Raw genomic sequence first — 16,455 nt, forward strand, 5'->3', positions numbered from 1 at the left:
GGAATTACAAAGTTGTAGGGCATCATCAATTCAATACAAATCGACACCTTGCATACAGAAATGCTATGATTAGAACATGTAAAACTCACAAGGCTGCGGACGTGAAGCGATACCTCATGGAGACCTTCCTACAAGTCACTGGGTATGGTGGCTGTGTGGAGTGGCCTCCGCTCACCTGACCTGACCCCATTGGACTTCTTTCTGTGAGGTCACATCAAACAGCCGGTGTTTGCGACCCCTCCACCAACATTACAGGACCTACGACGACGTATCACAGATGCTTGTGAAAACGTGTCACCTACCATATTGCACACCGTGCAGCAAGATACAGTATGCTGTGCAGAGTCCAGATGTGCATTGCAGCTGACGTGGGACACTTTGAGCATTAAAGTTAAATGAGCGCCATATGCGTGACCAGCATTCAATGTTTTGGGGGGTCATGGGTTTCATATCATAGCATTTCTGTATGCACGGTGTCGATTCATATTGAATTGATGATGCCCTACAATTTTTTAATTCACTTTTTTTCTCTATCTCGTTCTGTTTTCGAGATAAAAATGCTAACTCCGTTGTTTTCCACCAGGTGGCGCTATAGGTGGTTTCATTTCGTAGCGCATGGCTACTTTACTTTACCTAGACACCACTTCTATGCCTATAGCTGCCGCCGTTCTCAAGTTAATGGCGGTGGACAGGATATGGGTGGGCACACTGTATATGTAATTTTTTTACCCAGTGGATATGCCTCTTGAGGTGTAAAATGCACATTCCCCAGCCTTTAGGTGAACAATGATAGATGTAGATGTCATAGGAAATGTCATCCATATTAATCACAGGAGAAGCAGGATTATCCAGGGTGGTAGAAACCACCAATGATGGTCCTGGTCCACCCATTGGTTCTTTAGCAAAAGAGAGGCAGCAGTATAGCAATTGACAGGTTCTATCTCATGTATTACTAGGTGAAGAACCCAATACTTCTAGAAGCCAACACGTTTCCACTGGAAGCCACTGAAGTGATCCTCAGCCTTTTAGAAGAGTTTGAGGTCATCGCCAACAAGGCTCGATGTTTCTCCAGCTACCAAGAACGTTTTGGTAGCTCCATGACTCAAATGAAGGCCAGGTTATTAGACGTCCTAATGTTACAGAAGAACTCCGGAAACGCCATTACCACCCAAATGCTCAACGCTGAGCTTTCCGAGATCGAATGTGACCTGAGCTTGAGGAAGCTTCTTTGGGAGGCCAAGGAGGAATGGGGAAGATTGTCCACCGAGTGGAGGCAGACCTCATTCGAGAACCTGAATGTGGATTTCATTCAGCGAGACGTGAATCGATTCAGCCATACGTTGTTTATGCTTGAGAAAGGTAAGGAACGAGCCGTGGCCAGAGATCCTAAAGAAAAAAATATACTGACCACCCGTCCTAATTTTTTTCCCTTGTTTTTGTTCGAAAAATGTAGGTTTGCCACCAAATGACGTGGTGGTGGGTTTGAAACAATCCATTACAGATTTTAAGCAGAGTTTACCCATTGTGGTGGCTTTACGAAATCCCTGTCTTCAGGCCAGGCATTGGGACACCATACACTTCACCATTGGCCGGATGATAACCAAAGATAAGAACTTCACCTTAGGAAACCTTCTGGAACTTCGGGTAAGTATTGTGGATTCATTGATACAAGATAACATGCCTGTGTATTAAAAGGGGTTGTCCAATATCATCCATGGGATACGCCATAAATATATATTAGACATGTGTCCACCTCTTGGACCCATATCTATATGAAGTATGGCCCTATATTACATGGAGGGCATGGAGAGATGGACACACATGCACTGCTCTCTTTGTATACAGTTGAAACTATAAGTTTCCCTCCCCTCTCTATAAAAACACATCTGCAGGTTTTTCCCTCTGCTCTCTATACAGATAAATCTGCAGGTTTTTCCCTCCGTTCTCTTTAAAGACACATCTGCAGGTTTTCCCTTTGCTTTCTATAAAGACACATCTGCAGGTTTTTCCCTCCGCTCTCTATAAAGACACATCTGCAGGTTTTCCCTTTGCTCTCCATAAAGACACATCTCCAAGTTTTTCCCTCCGCTCTCTATAAAGACATAGCTGCAGGTTTTTCCCTCCGCTCTCTATACAGACACATCTGCAGGTTTTTCCCTCCGCTGTCTATAAAGGCACATCTGCAAGTTTTTCCTTCCCTCTATATACAGACACATCTGCAGTTTTTTCCTTCCGCTCTCTATACAGACACATCTGCAGGTTTTTCTCCCGTTTTCGGTCAATTAGGAACCAAAATTATTTTTATTTGCCAAATGCCAGAATAATGAGAGAGAGAGAGAATGTTTTGTCATTTGTATTCCTTTCTGCACAGTGACTTCTCCCTCCATTTCATTAGTATTTGGTGCCATTGCCCTTACACTGTGAAACATTTTGGATCTCATTCCACAGATCAGATTTGGATCTCACAATAGTTGGCGGAATTTGGGCCGATTCCTCCTGACAGATCTGGTGTAACTGAGTAGTTGCCTTGCTCGCTCCGGCCTTTTCAGCTTTGCTCATTCATTATCCATAGGATTGAGATCAGGGCTTTGTGATGGCCACTCCAAAACATTGACTTTGTTCTCCTTAAGCCACTTTGTAACCAGTTTGGCAGTAGCTTCGGGTCATTGTCCGTTCCGAAGACCCATTTCTGCTGAAGCTTTACGTTGCTGTCTGATGTCTTGAGATGTTTCATGTTCAGTTTGCACCTGTTCACATTAGAACGGTAGGATGTGCCATCAGTCTTTTTCTTAGATTACAGGGTCGTGCCTTCTGATTGAGCACTCCTGCTCTTCAGCCTCAGGCGATTTTAATTCTCCACTTGCAGGTTCCTGTCCGCCCATAAATTGTAGTTTTATTATCCCAAAGAGAAGCATTAGTTTCATAGGAACCCAACAAAAAGAGGTGGCCGTGCCCTGAGACACAAGACCATCCATGAGGTTATTACATCTTTATGACCCTTGAATCCAATTTGCCCAATATTTTGGCACGCGGTGTATCTTGTAGAGCATAGTGCACGTGTATGATCGTGTCATAGAGACAACACTTTACATTAGTAGAAATATGTCCGTTTGTGCCACATTTATCCAATTGGTGCCCATTTTTCTTCCATGTAACACATTGTGGCCGGATAGTATTTTAATCCCAATTTCTTCGGCGCTCCATTGGGAGACCCAGACGATTGGGTGTATAGCTACTGCCTCCGGAGGCCACACAAAGCATTACACTAAAAAGTGTAAGACCCCTCCCCTTCTGGCTATACACCCCCCGTGGGATCACGGCTGCTCAGTTTTCAAGCTTTGTGCGAAGGAGGTCAGACATCCACGCATAGCTCCACTGTTTAGTCAGCAGTAGCTGCTGACTATATCGGATGGAAGAAAAGAGGGCCCATACTAAAGGGCCCCCAGCATGCTCCCTTCTCACCCCACTTTTGTCGGGTGTTTGTTAAGGTTGAGGTACCCATTGCGGGTACGGAGGCTGGAGCCCACATGCTGTTTTCCTTCTCCATCCCCCTGAAGGGCTCTGGTGAAGTGGGATCTTACCGGCCTCCAGACTCTGAGGCCGGGCTCCATCCACAGACCCGGAGATCCTGCTGGATACGGAGCTGGGTACCATCAGGGACAAGGCCCTGCAACATTCAGGTACTCTGTGTCCCCGTGCAGACAGGCACAGACACACTCCAGCGTTGCTGGGTGTTCTAGTGCGCCGGGGACAGTAGCGCTGTGCGCCTGGGTTTTACTCACTGCAGCTTAGCTGAGTGAGTTTATGTGGGGAACTACCGCGCCGGCCGCCATGGAGGCAGCGGCGCGGCTGAGACTTGTGGTGCGCCGGGGACTTCGCGCCGACCGTGCTTTTACGATGGCAGCGCTGATTACTCTAGTCCCCGGCTTCTGCGGCCTAGTTACGTTCGTTCCCGCCCCCAGCCCTGTCAGTCAGGGCAGGGGAGAGACGCTGTACAGTAGTCAGCGCCGAGGGCTGGAGTCTTATTTACATACTCCAGCCCTCTCACTTGGCACAGTGGGACGCCAGTTCCCGCTCTTTGTCTGCAGCACGCCCACGGCCCGCCCCTCTTCACAGGACGCCGGCAGCCATTCCTGCACGCAGTCTGAGCTGGAGAACGGACATAGCCCTGGGAGACCCAGACAGGGGATTCTGGCGACCACACAACCGCTAGTAAGCGGGTGGTAAGCAGCACCTAAGTGCTGACCCCACTAGTGCCACAGTGTTGTTTTGTGTACTTTTGTTTGTACCTATATATATTGCACTGTACGGTCGCTTCTTGGCTTATACCCCTATATTGCTCTGAGGAGACAACAGCATGTCATCCGCAAAAAGCAAGGGTGCCAAGGCACGGGCTTTATATACTGCCTGTACCGCGTGTGGGGCTGATCTACCGGCAGGTTCCACTGACCCCCATTGTGTGCAATGTTCGGTCCCTGTGCCACTTCGTCAGCCGGAGTCTATGCTAGTAGTGGCCCAGGCAGAGACGCCTGTGAACCCTGCCCCGGTGACGGGGACAGAGTTTGCAGTTTTTGCTGATAAGATGTCGGTGACTATGACAAAAATTCTAGAAACCTTGCAGTCCAGGCCGGTCACTCAGACCATGGGCACTGCTGATTCCATGTTTCCCGGTCCCCCTCAGTTGGAACTAATACGTGCTCCAAGGGGGTCCCAGGCATCACAGGCTGAAGGCTCTGACTCGGACGACAGTCCCAGGCAGCCTAAGCGAGCTCGCTGGGAGAGACCCTCGGCGTCATCACGCTGGTCAGGGTCTCAGCGAGAGGATTCTCTGTATGATGAGACAGAGCTAGGTGATCAGCAGTCTAATCCTGAGACTGCTCTCAACCTGGATACCCCTGATGGTGACGCCATGGTGAATGATCTTATAGCGGCCATCAATAGACTGCTGGATATTTCTCCTCCAGCGGAGGAGGCAGCAGCACAGCAGGAGAAATTCCATTTTAGGTATCCCAAACGTAAATTGAGCTCTTTTCTGGACCACGCAGACTTCAGAGAAGCAGTCCAGAAACACCATGCTTCTCCAGATAAGCGTTTCTCCAAACGTCTTAAGGATACACGTTATCCCTTTCCCCCTGACGTGGTCAAACGCTGGACCCAGTGTCCAAAGGTGGACCCCCCAATCTCCAGGCTTGCGGCTAGATCCATAGTTGCAGTGGAAGATGGGGCTTCTCTTAAAGATGCCAATGACAGACAGATGGACCTTTGGTTGAAATCTGTCTATGAAGCTATCGGTGCGTCGTTTGCTCCAGCATTCGCAGCCGTGTGGGCACTCCAAGCTATTTCAGCTGGTCTAGCGCAGGTGGACTCGATCATACGTCCATCAGTGCCGCAAGTGGCGTCCTTGACCTCGCAAATGTCTGCGTTTGCGACTTACGCTATCAATGCGGTCTTGGACTCTACCAGCCGTACGTCAATGGCGTCCGCCAACTCGGTGGTTTTACGCAGAGCCTTATGGTTAAAAGAATGGAAAGCAGATTCTGCTTCCAAAAAATGCTTAACCAGCTTGCCATTATCTCAAGACAGGCTGTTTGGTGAGCAATTGGCGGAAATCATTAAACAGTCCAAGGGTAAGGACTCTTCCTTACCCCAGCCCAGATCAAACAAACCTCAGCAGTGGAAGGGACAGTCGAGGTTTCGGTCCTTTCGAGGTTCGGGCAGGACCCAATTCTCCTCGTCCAAAAGGACTCAGAAGGAGCAGAGGAGCTCAGATTCCTGGCGGACTCACTCACGTCCAAAGAAAGCAGCCGGAGGAACCGCTTCCAAGCCGGCTGCCTCATGACTTTCGGCCTCCTCTCTCCGCATCCTCGGTCGGTGGCAGGCTCTCCCGCTTTTGCGGCATTTGGCTGCCACAGGTCAAAGACCGGTGGGTAACAGACATTTTGTCTCACGGGTACCGGATAGAGTTCAGTTCTCGTCCTCCGCCTCGGTTCTTCAGAACTTCCCCACATCCCGACCGAGCCGATGCTCTTCTGCAAGCGGTGTGCTCTCTAAGGGCAGAGGGAGTGGTAATCCCTGTTCCTCTTCTGGAAAGAGGTCAGGGTTTTTACTCCAATCTATTTGTGGTGCCAAAAAAGGACGGCTCTTTCCGTCCTGTTCTGGACCTAAAACTGCTCAACAAGCACGTGAAAACCAGGCGGTTCCGGATGGAATCCCTCCGCTCCGTCATTGCCTCGATGTCTCAAGGAGATTTCCTAGCATCAATAGACATCAAAGATGCTTATCTCCACGTGCCGATTGCCCCAGAGCACCAGCGTTTTCTACGCTTCGTTATAGGAGACGAACACTTTCAGTTCATAGCCCTGCCGTTTGGTCTGGCGACAGCCCCACGGGTTTTCACCAAGGTCATGGCAGCACTGGTAGCAGTCTTGCACTCTCAGGGACACTCGGTGATCCCTTACTTGGACGATCTACTTGTCAAGGCACCCTCTCAAGAGGCATGCCAACACAGCCTGAACGTTGCGCTGGAGACTCTCCAGACTTTCGGGTGGATCATCAACTTTTCCAAGTCAAATCTGTCACCGACCCAATCACTAACATATCTTGGCATGGAGTTTCATACTCTCTCAGCGATAGTGAAGCTTCCGCTGGACAAACAGCGTTCACTACAGACAGGGGTGCACTCTCTCCTTCAGGGCCAGTCGCATCCCTTAAGACGCCTCATGCACTTCCTGGGGAAGATGGTGGCAGCAATGGACGCAGTTCCGTTTGCGCAGTTTCATCTGCGCCCACTTCAATGGGACATTCTCCGCCAATGGGACGGGAAGTCGACGTCCTTGGACAGGAAAGTCTCCCTTTCCCAGACGGCCAAGGACTCTCTTCAATGGTGGCTTCTTCCCACCTCATTATCACAGGGAAGGTCCTTCCTACCCCCATCCTGGGCGGTGGTCACGACAGACGCGAGTCTGTCAGGGTGGGGAGCAGTTTTTCTCCACCACAGGGCTCAGGGTACGTGGACTCAGCAGGAGTCCACCCTTCAGATCAATGTTCTGGAAATCAGGGCAGTGTATCTTGCCCTACAAGCCTTTCAGCAGTGGCTGGAAGGAAAGCAGATCCGAATTCAGTCGGACAACTCCACAGCGGTGGCATACATCAACCACCAAGGCGGTACACGCAGTCGGCAAGCCTTCCAGGAAGTCCGGCGGATTCTGATGTGGGTTGAAGCCACGGCCTCCACCATATCCGCAGTTCACATTCCCGGCGTAGAAAACTGGGAAGCGGACTTCCTCAGTCGCCAGGGTATGGACGCAGGGGAATGGTCCCTTCACCCGGACGTGTTTCAGGAAATCTGTCGCCGCTGGGGAAGGCCGGACGTCGATCTAATGGCGTCCCGGCACAACAACAAGGTCCCAACTTTCATGGCACGGTCTCGCGATCACAGAGCTCTGGCGGCAGACGCCTTAGTGCAAGATTGGTCGCAGTTCCAACTGCCCTATGTGTTTCCCCCTCTGGCACTCTTGCCCAGAGTGCTACGCAAGATCAGGTCCGATTGCCGCCGCGCCCTGCTCGTCGCCCCAGACTGGCCGAGAAGGTCGTGGTATCCGGATCTGTGGCATCTCACGGTCGGCCAACCGTGGGCGCTACCAGACCGGCCAGACTTACTGTCACAAGGGCCGTTTTTCCATCTGAATTCTGCGGCCCTGAACCTGACTGTGTGGCCATTGAGTCCTGGATACTAGCATCTTCAGGATTATCTCAAGGGGTCGTGGCCACCATGAGACAGGCTAGGAAGCCCACGTCTGCTAAGATCTACCACAGAACGTGGAAGATTTTCTTATCCTGGTGCTCGGCACAGGGAGTGTCCCCCTGGCCATTTGCATTGCCTACTTTTCTTTCCTTCCTGCAATCTGGTTTGGAAAAAGGCTTATCGCTCGGCTCCCTTAAAGGGCAAGTCTCAGCGCTATCGGTATTTTTTCAAAAGCGTCTAGCACGACTTCCTCAGGTACGCACGTTCCTGCAGGGGGTTTGTCACATCGTCCCTCCGTACAAACGGCCGTTAGATCCATGGGATCTGAACAGGGTACTAGTTACTCTCCAGAAGCCGCCCTTCGAGCCTCTGAAAGATGTTTCACTTTCCCGGCTCTCACAGAAAGTGGCCTTTCTGGTAGCGGTCACGTCTCTTCGGAGGGTATCCGAGCTGGCAGCGCTGTCATCCAAAGCTCCCTTCCTGGTTTTTCACCAGGACAAGGTAGTGCTGCGCCCGATTCAGGAGTTTCTCCCTAAGGTGGTATCCTCTTTTCATCTCAATCAGGATATCTCCTTGCCTTCCTTTTGTCCTCATCCAGTTCATAGGTATGAAAAGGATTTGCATTTGTTGGATCTCGTGAGAGCACTCAGAATCTACATTTCCCGCACGGCGCCCCTGCGCCGCTCGGATGCACTCTTTGTCCTTGTCGCTGGTAAGCGCAAAGGATCGCAGGCTTCCAAATCCACCCTGGCTCGATGGATCAAGGAACCAATTCTTGAAGCCTACCGTTCTGCCGGGCTTCCGGTTCCATCAGGGCTGAAGGCCCATTCTACCAGAGCCGTGGGTGCGTCCTGGGCATTACGACACCAGGCTACGGCTCAACAGGTGTGCCAGGCAGCTACCTGGTCGAGTCTGCACACTTTCACCAAACATTATCAGGTGCATACCTACGCTTCGGCGGACGCCAGCCTAGGTAGAAGAGTCCTGCAGGCGGCGGTTGCCTCCTCGCAGGAGAGGGCTGTTTTGCAGCTCTCACTTGAGGTATTACTTTACCCACCCAGGGACTGCTTTTGGACGTCCCAATCGTCTGGGTCTCCCAATGGAGCGCCGAAGAAGAAGGGAATTTTGTTACTTACCGTAAATTCCTTTTCTTCTAGCTCCAATTGGGAGACCCAGCACCCGCCCTGTTTCCTTTGGGATTTTTGTTTTTTTCGGGTACACATGTTGTTCATGTTGAACGGTTTTCAGTTCTCCGATGTTACTTCGGATTGAATTTGTTTAAACCAGTTATTGGCTTTCCTCCTTCTTGCTTTAGCACTAAAACTGAGCAGCCGTGATCCCACGGGGGGTGTATAGCCAGAAGGGGAGGGGTCTTACACTTTTTAGTGTAATGCTTTGTGTGGCCTCCGGAGGCAGTAGCTATACACCCAATCGTCTGGGTCTCCCAATTGGAGCTAGAAGAAAAGGAATTTACGGTAAGTAACAAAATTCCCTTCTTTTGACTCCCCATTTTCATGTCCGATAGTGAGAAAAACCTGCAGATGTCTCTTTATAGAGAGCGGAGGGAAAAACCTGCAGATGTGTCTGCATAGAGAGCAGAGGGAAAAACCTGCAGATGTATCTTTATAGAGAGCAGAGGGAAAAACCTGCAGATGTGTCTTTATAGAGAGCGGAGGGAAAAACCTGCACATGTGTTTTTATAGAGAATGGAGGGAAAAACCTGCAGATATGTCTTAATAGAGAGCGGAGGGAAAAACCTGCAGATGTGTCTTTATAGAGAGCAGGGGGAAAACCTGCAAATGTGTCTGTATAGAGAGCGGAGGGAAAAATCTGCAGATGTGTCTGTATAGAGAGCGGAGGGAAAACCTGCAGATGTGTCTGTATAGAGAGCGGAGGGAAAAACCTGCAGATGTGTCTGTATAGAGAGCAGAGGGAAAAACCTGCAGATGTGTCTTAATAGAGAGCAGAGGGAAAAACCTGCAGATGTGTCTGTATAGAGAGCGGAGGGAAAAACCTGCAGATGTGTCTGTATAGAGAGCAGAGGAAAAACCTGCAGATGTGTCTGTATAGAGAGCGGAGAGAAAAACCTGCAGATGTGTCTGTATAGAGAGCGGAGGGGAAACCTGCAGATGTGTCTGTATAGAGAGCAGAGGGGAAAACCTGCAGATGTGTCTGTATAGAGAGCAGAGGAAAAACCTGCAGATGTGTCTGTATAGAGAGCAGAGGAAAAAGCTGCAGATGTGTCTGTATAGAGAGCGGAGGGAAAAACCTGCAGATGTATCTTTATAAAACATAGGGCAGTATATATGGACTTCAAAGATAAAAGGCAACCACTTCAAAAAGCATATATATGAAAACGGAGACAGAAGTCTTTAAATTTGCCTAATGAACACTATACCCCATAAGCACATAGTCACCAATCAACAGCGCTAGTGCACATACAATTTTTTATTTTTTTTATTTTGAATTGGTTAGACACGAAGTATAACAGGGGTATAGACAATAAGGCTATGTGCGCACGTTGCGTCGGAGTACCTGCAGTTTATTCTGCACGTTTTCCTTCCCTTGCTTTTTGACCAAATGGCTTTTGACCATTTTTTAGCGCTAAAAACGCATGCGTTTTTACCGCGTTTTTAGTGCGTTTTTAGCGCGTTTTTACCTGCGTTTTCCCCTGCGTTTCTGCAGATGCGTTTTTGAGATCAAGACACTGAGAAATAAAGTTGAATTAGTCAAAAAGAATGAAAAAAGAGAAAAAAAGTATAAAATTAACTTTTAATAAAATTATATGGGAAATTATCAATTTTAATGTAATAATAGTGGTTATGCACATTTTAACAGAAAAATAGCTAAAGTTTATTATTTTTTTACCTTTAAATTTTCGGTTATTGTGTGTGTGTAAAGGAACATTAGAACCCATTAATTTTTGGCCAGAAAAGCATGCGTTTTTGGAGCCAAAAACGCAGTTGAAAAGCAGGTAAAAAGCATGAAAAACGCAGGAATTGTGATTTTGGTTGCTTTTTGCCATTTCTCATTGACTCCAATGTTAAGGAAACGCTGCAGAAATGGCAAAAACAACTGACATGCTGCTTCTTTTTCAGCATGGTTTTTGACCACAAATATGCAAATTAAACGCTGCAGAAAAAAAAGCAAAGTGCAGACAGGATTTCTGCTTTTCCCATAGACTTTGCTGGAAATCAAAAACGCATGCGTTTTTGCCCAAAAATGCTGCTGCCAAAAACGCTGCAGAAACGCGGTAAAAAACGCAACGTGCGAACATAGCCTTACAGTGTTTTAAGAGCAGGTTAAGACCGAGAGAGGCGATTAAATCCCCATGTGAAGCCGCATGTTGCAAAGGTACATACAATTATATACAGTCATGGCCAAAAGTTTTGAGAATGCTACAAATATTAATTTTTACAAAGTCTACTGCTTAAGTTTTTCTAATGGCAATTTGCATATACTCCAGAATGTCATAAAGAGTGATCAGCTTAACAGCAATTACTTGCAAAGTCAATATTGGCTAAGAAAATGAACTTTAACCCCTTCAGCCCCCGGGCACTTTCCGTTTTTGTTTTTTGCTCCTTTTCTTCCGAGAGCTGTAACTTTTTTATTATTCCGTCAATCTTGCCATATGAGGGCTTGTTTTTTGCGGGACGAGTTGTACTTTTAAATGAAACCATAGGTTTTACCATATATTGTACTGGAAAACAGCAAAAAAATTCCAAGTGTGGAAAAACTGCAAAAAAAGTGTGATCGCACAATAGTTTTTGGGATGTTTTATTCACCGTGTTCACTATATGATAAAACTGATGTATCTATGTGATGCCTCAGGTCGGTGCGAGTTTGTAGACACCAAACATGTATAGGTTTACTTGTATCTAAGGGGTTAAAAAAAATTCACAAGTTTGTCCAATAAAAGTGGCGCACGTTTTGCACCATTTTCCGAAACACGTAGCGTTCTTATTTTTTGGGATCTATGGCTCAGTGACGGCTTATTTTTTGCATCTCGAGCTGACGTTTATAATGGTAACATTTTTGCGCAGATTCTACGTTTTGATCGACTGTTATTGCATTTTGCGTAAAACTTGCGGCGACCAAAAAACGTAATTTTGGCGTTTGGAATTTTTTTGCCGCTACACCGTTTACCAAGCAGATAAATTGATTTTATATTTTGATAGATCGGGCATTTCTGAACGCGGCGATACCAAATATGTATATATTTATTTATTTTTTAACCCTTTCATTTTCAATGGGGGGAAAGGGGGGTGATTTGAACTTTTAGGTTTTTTTTTTATTTTTTATTTTTTAAAACTTTTTTTTTTACTTTTTTTTTTTTATTTTACTAGTCCCCCTAGGGGGCTATAGCGATCAGCAATCTATCTGCTGATCACAGCAATACAGCTGTAAACAGCAGATTCAGTCACTTTGTTTTTCCCTCTGCTCTCGGCCGAGGGAAAACGAAAGTGAAACCTCGTAGCTGCAGGCGTCATCACATGACCCTGTGCTACGATGGCAACCACCGATAGTCACGTGATAACACACGTGACTTCCGGTGGGGGTGGCAGTAAGTAAAAAACATGGCCGCGCGCATTTAGATCTTGCTGCCAGACTTTGGCAGCAAGATTTAAGGGGTTAATGGCTGCGGGTGGAAGCGATTCCACCCACCGCTAGCAGGCACACATGTCAGCTGTTGAAAACAGCTGATATGTGTGCCGATCCACGCCGCCTGCCCGCGGCAGGGGGCGGGGCTTAACGGGACACGATCCTGGACGGATAGATCCGTCCAAGGTCGTGAAGGGGTTAACCCCCAAAACACATTTCAACATCATTGCATTCCTGCCTTAAAAGGAGCAGCTAACATTGTTTTAGTGATTGTTCCATTAACACAGGTGTGGGTGTTGATGAGGACAGGGCTGGCGATCAATCAGTCATGATTAAGTAAGAATGACACCACTGGACACTTTAAAAGGAGGCTGGTGCTTGGTATCATTGTTTCTCTTCAGTTAACCATGGTTATCTCTAAAGAAACACGTGCAGCCATCATTGCTCTGCACAAAAATGGCCTAACAGGGAAGAGTATCGCAGCTACAAAGATTGCACCTCAGTCAACAATCTATCGCATCATCAAGAACTTCAAGGAGAGAGCTTCCATTGTTGCCAAAAAGGCTCCAGGGCGCCCAAGAAGGACCAGCAAACGCCAGGACCGTATCTTAAAACTGTTTCAGCTGCGGGATCGGACTACCAGCAGTGGCGAGCTAGCTCAGCAATGGCAGCAGGCTGGTGTGAGTGCTTCTGCACGCACTGTGAGGCGGAGACTGCTTGAGCAAGGCCTGGTTTCAAGGAGATCAGCAAAGAAGCCACTTCTCTCCAGAAAAAACATCAGGGACCGACTGATATTCTGCAAAAGGTGCAGGGAGTGGACTGCTGAGGACTGGGGGAAAGTCATTTTCTCAGATGAATCCCCTTTTCGATTGTTTGGGACATCTGGAAAACAGCTTATTAGGAGAAGAAGAGGTGACGCTAGCACCAGTCTTGTCTCATGCCAACTGTTAAGCATCCGGAAACCATTCATGTGTGGGGTTGCTTCTCAGCCAAGGGAATCGCAACACTCACAGTCTTGCCTAAAAACACAGCCATGAATAAAGAATGGTACCAGAATGTCCTCCAAGAGCAACTTCTCCCAACTGTCCAAGAGCAGTTTGGCGCCCAACAATGCCTTTTCCAGCATGATGGAGCACCTTGCCATAAAGCAAAGCTGATCACTAAATGGCTCATGGAACAAAACATAGAGATTTTGGGTCCATGGCCTGGAAACTCCCCAGATCTTAATCCCATTGAGAACTTGTGGGCAATCATCAAGAGACGGGTGGACAAACAAAAACCAACAAATTCTGGCAAAATGCAAGCATTGCTTATGCAAGAATGGACCGCGATCAGTCAGGATTTGCTCCAGAAGTTGATTGAGAGCATGCCCGGGAGAATTGCAGAGGTCCTGAAGAAGAAGGGTCAACACTGCAAATATTGACTTGCTGCATTAACTCATTCTAACTGTCAATAGAACCTTCTGGTCTCATAATATGATTGCAATTATATTTCTGTATGTGACGTAAACATCAGACAAACACAATTAAAATCCAGAGGGCAACAGATCATGTGAAAATAGCATTTTGGTGTCATTCTCAAAACTTTTGGCCATGACTGTAGGTGGTACACTTAATTCCCCACAGTGGTGAGCGCTGGGTCATCAAGTGAAAACATTCAGGATAGCCAGCTGACTTCCAGAAGGATAATATACAGGACAGGATCACAAAGGTAAATGTCAATATATATTAAGCCAGCAATTACATGTAACATCACCACAGCGCAAAAACCAGAGTGGGGCTTACCAGAGTAAGTAAGGGCACATGCGGGGACACATGGGAAGCAGCCCTAACACGTATTTCGTGCAAATTACTTCCTCGGGGGACCGTGGAGGAAGTCTTTTGCACGAAACACGTGTTGGGGCTGCTTCCCATGTTTGACATTTACTTTTGTGATCCTGTCCTGTATATTACCCTTCTGGAAGTCAGCTGGCTATCCTGAATGTTATCACTTGATGACCCAGCGCTCACCACTGTGGGGAATTAAGTGCACCACCTATATCATTGTGTGTACCTTTGCAACATGCGGCTTCACATGGGGATTTAATCGCCTCTCTCTGTCTTAACCTGCTCTTAAAACACTGTTATTGTCTATACCCCTGTTATACTTCGTGTCTGACCAATTAAAAATAAAAAAAAAAAAAAAAAAATTGTATGTGCACTAGCGCTGTTGATTGGTGACTATGTGATCATGGGGTATAGTGTTCATTAGGCAAATTTAAAGACTTCTGTCTCCGTTTTCATATAGATGTATCTTTATAAAGAGTGGAGGGAAAAACCTGCAGATGTGTCTGTATAGAGAGTGGAGGGGAAAACCTGCAGATGTGTCTGTATAGAGAGCGGAGGGAAAAACCTGCAGATGTATCTTTATAAAGAGCAGAGGGAAAAACCTGCAGATGTGTCTGTATAGAGAGTGGAGGGGAAAACCTGCAGATATGTCTGTATAGAGAGCAGAGGGAAAAACCTGCAGATGTATCTTTATAAAGAGCAGAGGGAAAAACCTGCAGATGTGTCTGTATAGAGAGTGGAGGGGAAAACCTGCAGATGTGTCTGTATAGAGAGCGGAGGGAAAAACCTGCAGATGTAGCTTTATAAAGAGCAGAGGGAAAAACCTGCAGATGTGTCTGTATAGAGAGTGGAGGGGAAAACCTGCAGATGTGTCTGTATAGAGAGCGGAGGGAAAAACCTGCAGATGTATCTTTATAAAGAGCAGAGGGAAAAACCTGCAGATGTGTCTGTATAGAGAGTGGAGGGGAAAACCTGCAGATGTGTCTGTATAGAGAGCGGAGGGAAAAACCTGCAGATGTATCTTTATAAAGAGCGGAGGGAAAAACCTGCAGATGTGTCTGCATAGAGAGCAGATGCTTAAACTCTGAATACTTGTTAAAAATAAACCTGATATCGCTGCAGAGAATTTCGGATATCATTGCTATTCCTCACTGCAGACGCGCAGAATTGCTCATTATAAAGCCGCTTCCACCATTCGTCACAGGTCCGCCGAGCTAATTACTAATTTCCTGCTAATGGTACGGGCCGAGGCCGGTGAGAACATTTCCGGATTTTACATTTATTCCTATCGTTATTCCGGAATTGTTATGGCGCCTCTTTCTATAAATATTCCCTGATCCTGTTTATGAAAATAAGCCCAGAACCAAAATAAAAAAATAGATGACGGAATGCCACATGCAAAATTGTATCGCCTGAAGACCCAGTCACCACATTAATGAGCTGGAGAAATATACTACAATCACCTTTACTGCGGATAGAAAAAATGTATGTGAATAAAACCCCAAAAAACTCACAAATATCCAACTGTGTTCAAATTTTACAGATGTCGTCAATTGTTTTGCTTTTATTCCTTTTTATTGTTTCGTCAATTCTATATTTTGATAGATCGGACTTCTACGGATGTGGCTGTACCAAATATGATATTGGTACCATTTTAGTTTATTTATGGCCTTTTGATCTTTTTTTTCTTATCCCTCTTTTTTATTGCGGGGAAGACAAAGTTACCAAAAAACCTCAGCAATTTAGGTGCTTTTTTTTTAAATGAATTCCGACTGCAGGATAAACAAGAGTTCGGACTTATACGGACTTGTTGATGGTTGATGGCCATAAATATTTTAATATTTTATTTATTTGCCAATGTGTGTAAAAGCACTGTGGAATTAACAGCGCTATATAAATTAATACATATATTATATTATTATTATTATTATTATTTTTTTTTTATATATATTATTTTTGCTAACAATTGAAGAATTGAAGAAAATATTGGGAGGCGGTGATTTAAACTTTTATTTTCTTTCATATATATTTATATATTTTATATGTATGTATATATATATATATATATATATATATATATATTTATTTATTTATTTATTTATTTATTTATTTTATTTTATTTTTTTTTAAATATTTTTTATCCACCCAAGGCCTACTTCACACATCCGTGTCTCCGGTACGTGTGGTGTCCGTTTTCACACGTACCGGAGACACAGACTCACGTAAACCCATAAAATCAATGGGTCTGTGCACACATCTGCTTTGACATGGAGACACAGGCCA

General features: G+C 46.3%; 1 protein-coding gene across 1 annotated transcript in view; it reads left to right on the top strand.

Annotated features, from left to right (window-relative positions):
• The window catches only part of DNAH14 (dynein axonemal heavy chain 14), a 291,138-nt gene that overhangs the window by 81,023 nt on the left and 193,660 nt on the right, over window positions 1–16,455 (top strand). The window contains exons 19-20 of the mRNA XM_075341429.1: window positions 957–1,359; window positions 1,454–1,644. Of these exons, the coding sequence (XP_075197544.1) occupies window positions 957–1,359; window positions 1,454–1,644 (594 nt within the window). The remainder of the gene's footprint in view (window positions 1–956; window positions 1,360–1,453; window positions 1,645–16,455) is intronic.

Source organism: Anomaloglossus baeobatrachus, chromosome 3 (assembly GCF_048569485.1).
Source record: "Anomaloglossus baeobatrachus isolate aAnoBae1 chromosome 3, aAnoBae1.hap1, whole genome shotgun sequence".
In the NCBI taxonomy this organism is placed as follows: domain Eukaryota; kingdom Metazoa; phylum Chordata; class Amphibia; order Anura; family Aromobatidae; genus Anomaloglossus; species Anomaloglossus baeobatrachus.